This window comes from Ranitomeya variabilis, chromosome 4 (genome assembly GCF_051348905.1).
Source record: "Ranitomeya variabilis isolate aRanVar5 chromosome 4, aRanVar5.hap1, whole genome shotgun sequence".
NCBI classification, from domain to species: Eukaryota; Metazoa; Chordata; class Amphibia; order Anura; family Dendrobatidae; genus Ranitomeya; species Ranitomeya variabilis.
Window position 1 is genome coordinate 290,534,056 of NC_135235.1, and position 10,731 is coordinate 290,544,786.

Sequence of the window (10,731 nt, forward strand, 5' to 3'; positions counted from 1 at the left end):
AACCAGCATCGGTCCCCACTGACCGAATACCACAGGTGGCATCACGAACATAAACTTTATTCAATTTCCCTTTTACATGGGCACCCAGGGCTACGGACCGGGTCGCCACCGTGACATCCCCTTGTGAACACTGGACCCGGTACCGGGTACCCCACGGCCCTGGCGGGCGACTCATCTACAAATTCAGTGTTTTTGCAGCATTTTTTTTTTTGCAGCCAAAACCTGCTCTCTTGGCATTAAAAACACTGTGTTCACAACATTTTTTTTTTCAGTGCATTTTCTCGCAGCATTTTTAGCTGCATTATTTTGGGGCGGAATATGTGTGATTTGTCTACAGTATATGTTTAATAAAATTAGTTTTATTTACCAAAAACATGGCAAAAAATGCTGCAAAAACACAACAAAACCTGTTTTTGCAATATCTCACTGTTGAAAAAACTGCAAAAACACTTAGAGGTGACATGTCGCAGGTTTCAGAAATGCTGCAGTTCTCAAATTTAGTCAGAAAAATAAAGTCAAGCGTGTGCAGGAGATTTCTGAAATCACAGAGCTTTTTCTGGTACTCAGAAAAGCAGCTTTTAATTTGCATAAAAAACCTACACTTTAACAATGCTGTCTGTGAACACAGCCTTACACTACTTTTCCCATCATATCAAAGACTGATAGAACCCCCTCCCCTCAAACTACAATGGTAATAGAGTATTTGTCAATATCTGTCCACATTAGATAAGTGGTGTCCAAACTCATCAATTTCGGCAGAACCTAATTTGAGTGACGGCAGTCAGCATTTGGCCTTCCCTTCTTCCCCTCCTGATGATGTCTACCGTAAGGTTTTTTCTTACAGCATGTGCCCATTTGCTTTATTTTTTGTTTCGGTGGAAGACTATTGTAACATTCCTCCTCCCCCTTAAAGAAAAGAAGACGGATGCAATGATTTTGTAGGTAGAAATCCATTTATTGTCACAGGCAATTGATTAATTATTATAAATTTTGTAATATTCTTCCGATGCCATTTCCGGTTTTAATAGGAGAATATAACATTTTGGAGCAAAATAACCCAACATTATACCAAAGGAACTCACCAGAGTCACAACCATTTGTAGCAAAACTTGCTTCTCATCTGTGACCTCAGCATAGACAGGAACAAAGACAATCCATATCATCAAATATGCCAGGGTGGAGAATGTGATATCTCTTGCCAGGCTGTACTGACCAGGAGGAGCTTGGGCTACACAATTCAACATGAAGGAGATAAGAGCAAGTAGTCCATTGTATCCAAACATCAAGAAGAAGCAGAGGACATTGGTTATTTCGCACTTGAGATACTTATAGAGGAAAGTCACCTGCTCATTTTGGTATAAAGATGGTGCAGTGAGTATGTACCATGTACAAAACAATCCCTGGATGATGATACCAAATATCATGGTGGCCCATGTTCCTTTGGTCTTTAGCCACTGGATATATTTTGTGGGGACATCTTTAAAATCTGTTACCAACATGACTTGGAGGGCTTTTATGGATAATGTTGACAGGCAACACGTAAACCCCAGAGCTGGGAGTGGTTGCTGCATCTGGCACACAAAATCAACAGGTTTACCAATAAAAAGGATGATACTCAAAGTGACAACCAACAAAGATAGGAGAGCGAAGAAGCACATGTGACCACCGGAGGCTCTCACCAGTGGACTACGTCTGTGTTGGAAGAAGAGAATGATGGTTCCCAGGATCAGAGAGAGGAGAACAAAAGATATTAGCAGAAGAAATATTACAGAGAGGTCTCTCCAGTGTAAATACATGTAGGTTGGATTGCTACAGCCGGTGCTCCGTACATAAGACCACTGACCCACGGGACATGACTGACATTGATATTCATCTGCAAGAAGAGTCATAAAAATTCTGTCAATTAAAAGTCAACCATACAGGTCTAACAGTTAACACAACATTAATGGTTTACCTCCACTAGACTGAAACATTCCTTCTTGGCAATCAATGCAGTCAAAACAGCAGGAATGGGTTCCCTTCACTCTTTTGACTTGTCCTGGTAAACAGTTTCCCGAACACTGAGATTTTGGAACCTGGGAGAAGCAAGAAAACTTCTGGATAAGTGCTCAATAATTAATCTGAAGCTTTTGACCAGTTTCCCAGCCAGACACTTGGAAGCCACACTTGACCTTTTTGTCCCCGGTATGTTGGTCTGAAACTGTTGACATTTAAGTTATTGGGGACTACAGATACCAAAGATCTTGGCATACCTGAGATTTTTACACATAGGATAAAAATGGACCCTGCCCGGTTATTCTAATCAGACTCTGATCAGAGTTTGATCAGTGTGTAGTCCAAGTGTCATCCAATTTTCTATTTCGTGGAGAAATAAAAGAAAATGTTTTTCCCCATCTTCTCCATTCTGACAGTCCGTGAAAATCAATCTGCACTCGTATGTCATCCAATTGTGGTCTGACTTTTTCACGGACCCATTGACTTGCGTTGCCGATTTTGATCCTACCCTTTAATCAAAATTGGACATGACTCCGATATTTTCCAACAGTCACTCGGACCGAGGAAAAGATCAGGCATGTGAATGGCCCCACAGAATATCATAGGTATGAGTGCTATCCATGAAAACCATGGATAACACTCATACGAGAAAATCAGTAAGCCCTAAAATTTGGCAAGAGTCAAACAATATCACTGTGGATAAGAGCAATGTGACTGGTTGATGATGCTCAATAGGTCATGGACTTCGACTCCATACAATCAGGAATAAAATCTTTTACCCTTATTAGTCCATTTTTCTCTGAGGATGATAAGTTAATTGTTTGTTATTATTATTATTTATTGTTATAGCGCCATTTATTCCATGGCGCTTTACATGTAAGGAGGGGTATACATAATAAAAACAAGTACAATAATCTTACACAATACAAGTCATAACTGGTACAGGAGGAGAGAGGACCCTGCCCGCGAAGGCTCACAATCTACAAGGGATGGGTGAGAATACAGTAGGCGAGGATAGAGCTGGTCATTCAGTGGTTTCGTCGATTGGTGGTTACTGCAGGTTGTAGGCTTGTCGGAAGAGGTGGGTCTTCAGGCTCTTTTTGAAGGTTTCGATGGTAGGCAAGAGTCTGATGTGTTGTGGTAGAGGGTTCCAGAGTAGGGGTGATACGCGAGAGAAATCTTGTATACGATTGTGGGAAGAGGAGATAAGAGGGGAGTAGAGAAGGAGATCTTGTGAGGATCGGAGGGTGCGTGTAGGAAAGTACCGGGAGACGAGGTCACAAATGTAAGGAGGAGACAGGTTGTGGATGGCTTTGTACGTTGTGGTTAGGGTTTTGTACTGGAGTCTCTGGGCAATCGGGAGCCAGTGAAGGGATTGACAGAGGGGAGAGGCCGCGGAATAGCGGGGGGACAGGTGGATTAGTCGGGCAGCAGAGTTTAGAATAGATTGGAGGGGTGCGAGAGTGTTAGAGGGGAGGCCACAGAGCAGGAGGTTGCAGTAGTCAAGGCGAGAGATGATGAGGGTATGGACTAGGGTTTTTGCAGATTCTTAGTTAAGGAATGTACGGATTCGTGAAATATTTTTGAGTTGAAGTCGGCAGGAAGTGGAAAGGGCTTGGATATGTGGTTTGAAGGAGAGATCAGCGTCAAGGATTACCCCGAGGCAGCGAGCTTGTGGGACTGGGGAGAGTGGGCAGCCATTTACTGTAATGGATAGGTTCATTGGGGGGGACGCGTGAGATGGGGGAAAGATGATGAATTCTGTTTTCTCCATGTTAAGTTTCAGAAATCTAGCAGAGAAGAAGGATGAAATAGCGGATAGACATGAGGGAGTCTGGTAAATAGGGAGGTGATATCTGGTCCAGAGATGTAGATCTGTGTGTCATCAGCATAGAGGTGATACTGAAAGCCATGAGATTCTATGAGCTGTCCCAGGCCAAAGGTGTACATGGAGAAGAGCAGGGGCCCTAGGACTGAACCTTGTGGGACTCCGACAGATAGGGGGCGAGGTGAGGAGGTGGTGTGTGAGTGGGAGATGCTGAATGTCTCGTCTGTTAGGTATGATGAGATCCAGGATAGGGCCAAGTCTGTGATGCCAAGGGATGAGAGGGTCTGTAATAATAGGGAATGGTCCACTGTGTCAAAGGCAGCCGACAGGTCGAGAAGGAGGAGGACAGAGTAGTGTCACTTGCTCTTGGCGGTTAAGAGGTCATTGGTGACCTTAGTTAGGGCAGTTTCAGTGGAATGGTGTGACAGGAAGGCAGATTGTAAGCGGTGAAAGAGGGAGCAAGAAGAGATGGGAGGACAGTTCAAGGTAGACGTGTTGTTCCAGTAGTTTGGAGGCATTGGGGAGAAGTGATATAGGGCGATAGCTAGATACAGAGGATGAGTCAAGAGCAGGCTTTTTGAGGATAGGTGTGATGGAGGCATGTTTAAAGCTTGAGGGGAAAACACCAGTTGTTAGTGATAGGTTGAAGAGATGGGTTAGGGTTGGGATGAAGACTGTGGTGAGGTTTGGGATGAAGTGGGATGGGAGTGGGTCAAGTGCACAGGTGGTGAGATGCGATCTTGAGAGTAGAGTGGAGAGTTGATCTTCTGTAATGGTGGAGAAGTTGGTTTTGGAGGTGGAGGGCTGGGAAGTTGGGAGGAAGGGCTCTGGGGGTTGTTGACCAAAACTGTCTCTGATGTTATCAATCTTCTGCTTGAAAAATTAGGCAAAGTCTTCAGCTGAGATAAGTGGGGAGGGAGGAGGTTCTGGGGGACGGAGGAGAGAATTGAAGGTGTTGAATAACTGTTTAGGGTTGTGAGACAGGGAGGATATGAGAGACGAGAAGTAGGTTTGTTTAGCTGTGGCGAGTGTGGTGTTGAAAGTAGTGAGGGACTGTTTGAATGCGATGAAGTGTTCGTTGGAGTGGGATCTTTTCCATCTGCGATCAGCAGCCCTGGAAGCTCACCTCAGTTCTTTGGTCAGGCTGGTGTGCCAGGGCTGTCTGTTGATTTTGCAAGCTTTGTTACTGTCACATAAACTCTAAGGTCAAATTAGAAGGAAACAGAAACCTTTCCAAAAGTCTTTTTGTTCTTTGGCCAAAAGGAGGAAACCAGATAATCCAAATTTGCAACATAAAACAAACCAAAAAACAATCACTAAAATCATAATGCCCAGTACTACCCAAACTCTTACACTGCTGCTTATTTACCCACACCTTCCCTCTCTCAAAAAAAAATAGAGAGCGTAAGAAAAATAGAAAAGAACTTTGCAATGTTGGCAAAAAACATCTAGATTAACATGGCCACCTGGGAATTGGTATCAACCGCAACATCATCCACTTCGTATAGACATTTTCCAGACCTGCTATTTTTATTGATTTCACAACTTACCACATTCATAGGAGTGCCCCAGGTAATAAGAGTACTGTTCAGTTCCATTGCATTGTTGTAGGATCCAATTTTGGAGAAGCCCATTACGGACATACTATGGGTCACTATATCATAGCCAGTACTAGGATTTCCATTATCATCAAACTTGAAAGACGTGTTAAAGATGGAGAAATTCACCTTCTTCACCTCCTGCAGCAACTACCAGAATAAAATAAATCAATAAGGGTATTTTATGTTATTAGTTTCACCACATTCTAGAGTTCAAATTGGCATTTTAGCAACGGGCTTAAGGTACAAATGCGTATTATATTGATGGAGAGAACATGGAAAATGGCTTACCTTCCATGCATAGATGTTAGAGTCTTGTTTGTTGCATTTCATAGACGTGCAGTTAAGAAGTTTATGTAATGCGTACGCCACTGCATAGACTGCCGTGTATACGCTGTGGGCATGCAAAGCAGTGAGTGGGTTCAAAATGATTGGGACTTTATCAGGTTCAAGGGCAATGCTTTGAAATGCATCACTGACATTTTGTGTATATGTCTGTGAGATCATATTTCTTAAAAACATATCAAATCCCGAAACAGTGTGGGAACTTGGAAAGAAGCCAATGACTGTGCCAATACGTTCAATTCCCGGCAAGGAAAGAATACTTTGTGATAAGACCCAGGATGCACTTCCTATCCACACCCTCGTCATGTTGCGCGCAATGACCTCCTTGAAGAGCGCTACGGACTGAGTCAACGATGCAAACACCAGTACTACTTCCACATCGGCCTGAACAATCTTGTCTAATATTTCCTCAATAGCGGTACTTGTGTCAGAGGTGGAGAGGTACGTTGGAATTAGGCCTTCATAAGCAAGGCAGATTCCACTAGCCATCGCAAAAGAAGAGAACTGTCGAAGAGCAGTTTCACCATAATCGTCATCACTTGCCACCGCAGCTATCCAATTCCATTTGAAGATGGTCATCAAAGCCACCATACCGTACACTTGTTTTTGGTCACTTGGCACAGTTCTGTAGAAGGCTGGATATACGCTTTTATCACTAAATGCATCAGTAGTCACAGCATAACTGATCTGAAAAAAATAAGCATATCGAAAGTACCCAACTGAGATTTCGACAAAAGTAATGGCACCTTTTCTAGCATTAATAGGGAAGGCCTTTTCTTTGTACACTTTTTGTACCAGCCAATTATAAACCTATATTCCTAAAAGAGTTTTCTAAACCACAAAATTAATCTCCAAGAGAACCTGTCACCAAGCCAAAAGTGACCTGTTTTTGCTGTTATTTTATTCCCACTGCTCCCCTGAGGATTCCAATTTTTTTTTTTGTTAAATCCGCTTTACGGTTCCAGAGATATGGGCTTTTTTATTGAGTGCTAATTTGCATGGTCTTTATCAAGGGGGCGTGGTTCACATGCTAATTATGCAGAAAATCCTAAAGACACGCCCCATAGGATCTTTTGAGCCACTCCCCCTTGCTAAAAACCATAAAAGTTAGCACTAAATAAAAAGGCCAATATCTCGGGAACCATATGTTGGATTTTGAAAAAAATAAAAAAACAGATTTCTCAGGTGAGCATTGGGAATAAGACAATAACAAAAACTGGATACTTTTTACTTGGTGACAGATCCTCCTTAAAATACCCTGTTAAAACATTCCAAACTAATAGAGCGAGATTAAGGATTCAAAACCCCTCTTCTAATCAGGTGGCGCCATACCTTTCTCTGGCAACTCCCCCAAATATATGAATGCCTGACTGAGTTTTTTTGTGTTTCCTATGAGTAGAGCATAGTAAGATGCTGCCAGACTTATCTAGCTGTGGCTTGTCTGATTGGAAAACAGAAAGATGGGGAATTTTAATTCACCTCTAATATCATCTTTTGTGGAAGAGACAGAAGGCCTCCATGCACGTAATATTGACAGCTTATCCTACCAAAATCGAAGGCTTTGGCCAACTATAACCTAATGTGTATGAAGACCTATAGCCAAAGATAAGTGCTGATGAGCTGTTACTTAGCCCATTAATACCATTGGACATTTTGCAGTGCTTCATTTCTCCCCCGGGGGTGCTGCAGGAATTTTGAAGACTCATTATTCATTAGTTTACACTTGACTGCTCGGAGCCTCACCATCAGGACAACTTGCCACCCACTTTCTAAAATTAGAGAGTTACACATTTTTATGCTAAAAAAAAAAGAAGTGACTAAATTTAGGAAATTCTGGTGGCAAAAAACTAGTGCAAAACTTTTGAAAACTTCCCTCCCCACCTCAAATAGTCCAACTCAGGGGCGGACATAGCATTGGCGCACCTGTGCACCCTCACAAGGGTCCAGGAGATAAGATGGCCTACTTCCATCTCCAAAGCAGATAGAATTGTCCATTATGATGAGCTATTAGACTTCAATGTCCCATGTACTGTTCTTTCACAGGAACCTCTTCTGTGTCCACCATTGAGCCAACTGATAGGTGGTGTAAAGTTAGACTTGATACTCTATAAAGATTTATACCAATTGTTGCTGTTATCGTATAAGACTTACTTGTGGAATTAGAAAGGTGCTGAAAATCTTCATAGAGACGGTGGCGATCTCAGTGGATGAAGGTCCGATCACAGCGAGAACTCGGGTTTTGTACTCAGTAAGGTTGCAGCTCACTTTCACGTCTTCTGTCCCGTTTCTAGCTAAGAAGAGCAGTACAGGATGCAGAATAGCTATGGAGTTAAGACAAGTGTCATAGACCTCATAGCCCAAAGTCTCTCCTGGGAGTAAGATGGTGCTATTGTTGATTTCTTCCAAAGCAAATTTCATTGCCAACGCCTGTAGAAAACCCGTAGGATTCAAGCTGCAGTAGAAAATGGTTAGTAAAAACAATAGTCATTAAAAAAGGTTACCTAGTTTATAAAATTCCTTAATAAGGAATTGGGGATTTCTTTCCACATCGGTGGTTCTCATAAATGATCCAGAGTGAAAAACGGCTTCAAAGAGCATTTTTTTTTCTAGCGGACCCAACACATCCATGCCTTATATAATATATACATTATATTTATTTCAGCAGGTACTATGCAATGCCTAATTTCACCCATGATAATAAGAAAAAAAGAATACCAGAAGAGCAGCAAATGTTATAAAACCATAACAATTCCAATGTTCTCTTGTTCCCCTCTAAACTCACGGGCAACAATGACATCATGTCCATCTACATGACCGCTGCAGCCACTCATGGCCTCAGTGGTCTCATGCTGAACATGCTAGCATGACCACTCATACCTGTGATTGGCTGCAGCAATCAAATGGATATACAGCATGTCACCCCTGCAGGAAAATAAACAAAAAACCATAAGGGACCACTGGAGAAAAGGATTCGAAAAACATGGTTGTGGTCTACTTTCCTTCCAAAAATATCCCTATTCTTGAGTTGTGCATTCGACTGATGCTCTGTGTTTTCTCTATTTCTTTGCAATCCCTCTAATTCCCAGCAGTGAAACAAGAAACCTTCTAGATGGCTGAGCCGCAGTTACATTCAGCAGAGGGTAACGCATCTACAGCCCAAAAATGTATATCTGTAGTGTTTACTGCCAATGTGTCGATTGATTTCTGAAAATGCTTGTCTATGTTATAACGCGGCCGTCCGTTTCCTTTACGATCCGCGCTTATAGGAATCCAAATGTTCTATTTTATTGTTCCAGCTTTGTAGAGTCAGCAGCAATAGTGAATGTGTGTGCTGTTCTGGGCGACATAAAACTGAATGAGACGTCAAGGACAATTGGCTGGGGCTATAAACTGGTCCATAAGATGCATACATCGTGAAGAAGACATCTAGAATAAAAGCGGCACATGCGGTAACATTTTATGTTTCTTTGGGTTTGGTACAGAATTAGGTTTCTTTGCAAAGAAAATTGAACCTATATCATGGCCATGTGCCCTATAAGCTTCCATCCTAGAGCCCTTCATCTATCAACCAGAACAGAGCCAACTATACATTACAACCGCCATGTCATCGGTAAATTTGTCTCTCAATGACCCCTTTCTATATACCCAAATGTATTGATTTTGTTACTAGGGATCCTTACTGAATTTTTTTCTTAAGGGTTTTACCATCAAGTGGAAACAGAAATTTATGGTAGACACACCAACCTGAACATCAGAGGTCTCCAGTGAAGCAGTTGCACCCAACTACATGACTAATTAAGAAGTGGAAATGACTAAACTTGCATAGCTCATAGATGGAGTCACATATTCTCCTATAATTTCAGTCTGCAGATTGTTGGCCACCACATCTATAAGAGCAGGGTCAGAAAATCTCTGGTCCCCCCAAAAACAAGAAGTTACACTGATGGGGCCACAACCCATAAGAAATTTGGTCTAGTATGGCAATATTCATTTAACCTGTATCATCTATTCATGGCACAAGTGATGAATGGTAGACTGATGAAGGGTTGTCCCCACCAATTACTAGAAAAGGCCACCACATCTCGTTAGTATGCTTGAGTATTTCCTCAGAACCTATAGTCATGGCTCCATACAACAGCCAGGACAGCTGAGGTGAGCAAAAATTAGAGAAGAGGTCCTTCATTTTGGCGAGCGGCAAGTCACTGTCCATATGGAGCTATTATAAGTCTTACCTGGAACATTTCAGAGGTTCTGGCTTCCAATAGCTTTCCAAGTCATCAACGTTGGTGTGAAAAGGAAACAAACCTCCAATCATAAATTCTCCCGGCTTCCTAAATATTTGGTAAGCCATAGGCTCAGAGGTCGAAAGTACAAACCTTTCATTGAACCTTAATAACAAGATGAAGTAGAAGATCATTACGTCGATGGTGGATGAAGACCTCAGATGACAATGGTGTACAAACTACCAGTATCACTGCACGAAGCTACATTCAGTGTTATAGACCGAACATAATGGGTGGAAATATGCAGTCAGTAATCTCCTGTTATCCGTGAACTCATGTGTCACTGACCCTAATATTTGAGTAATTGAGAATCTTTGTCTTGCACCAGACAGTCAGAATTTGCAGTCAAAGTGTGAGGTTAGCAGATGTCACGTCATTTACTGGAGACCTGAAAACATTGGAATACACGATTTACAATCTAGGTAAAAAGAAAGACGCCTTCACTGAAAATCACATTTCTTAGGTTTCCTTCACACATAAAATATGGGAAATAGACAGCATACATGGTATCTTTTGTGTTGTAGGTTTATATGTTTTTATGCTTTTTTTTTAATTAACATTATCATACGGAATTACAATCAAAATCATACGTTCTGCTGTTTTCAATAAACCAATTAAGTAAAAACAATGTAATAAGCTCAACACAACGCCTTCTGAAAATCCCATAAAAGATTTTCTATGA

The 10,731-nt window shown here is 41.8% G+C and overlaps 1 protein-coding gene across 1 annotated transcript; it reads right to left on the reverse strand.

Annotated features, from left to right (window-relative positions):
- Positions 1–5,271: 5,271 nt before the first annotated feature.
- Positions 5,272–10,183, reverse strand: LOC143767839 (taste receptor type 1 member 3-like). Its single transcript, XM_077256361.1, has 4 exons — positions 9,999–10,183; positions 7,918–8,218; positions 5,713–6,453; positions 5,272–5,571 (listed from the first exon to the last, which is right to left on the reverse strand). Exons 1-4 carry the CDS (start codon positions 10,181–10,183, stop codon positions 5,272–5,274), a joined length of 1,527 nt encoding a protein of 508 aa, XP_077112476.1.
- Between the last annotated feature and the right edge of the window lie 548 nt (positions 10,184–10,731).

Excerpts from the sequence above, each read along its gene's own strand:
- LOC143767839 (XM_077256361.1), bottom strand. The coding sequence starts at position 10,183 with ATGATCTTCTACTTCATCTTGTTATTAAGGTTCAATGAAAGGTTTGTA. Across the intron at positions 8,219-9,998 it reads GAACCTCTGAAATGTTCCAG|CTTGAATCCTACGGGTTTTC; the intron begins GTAAGACTTATA and ends TTTCTACTGCAG. Across the intron at positions 6,454-7,917 it reads GCACCTTTCTAATTCCACAA|ATCAGTTATGCTGTGACTAC; the intron begins GTAAGTCTTATA and ends TATTTTTTTCAG.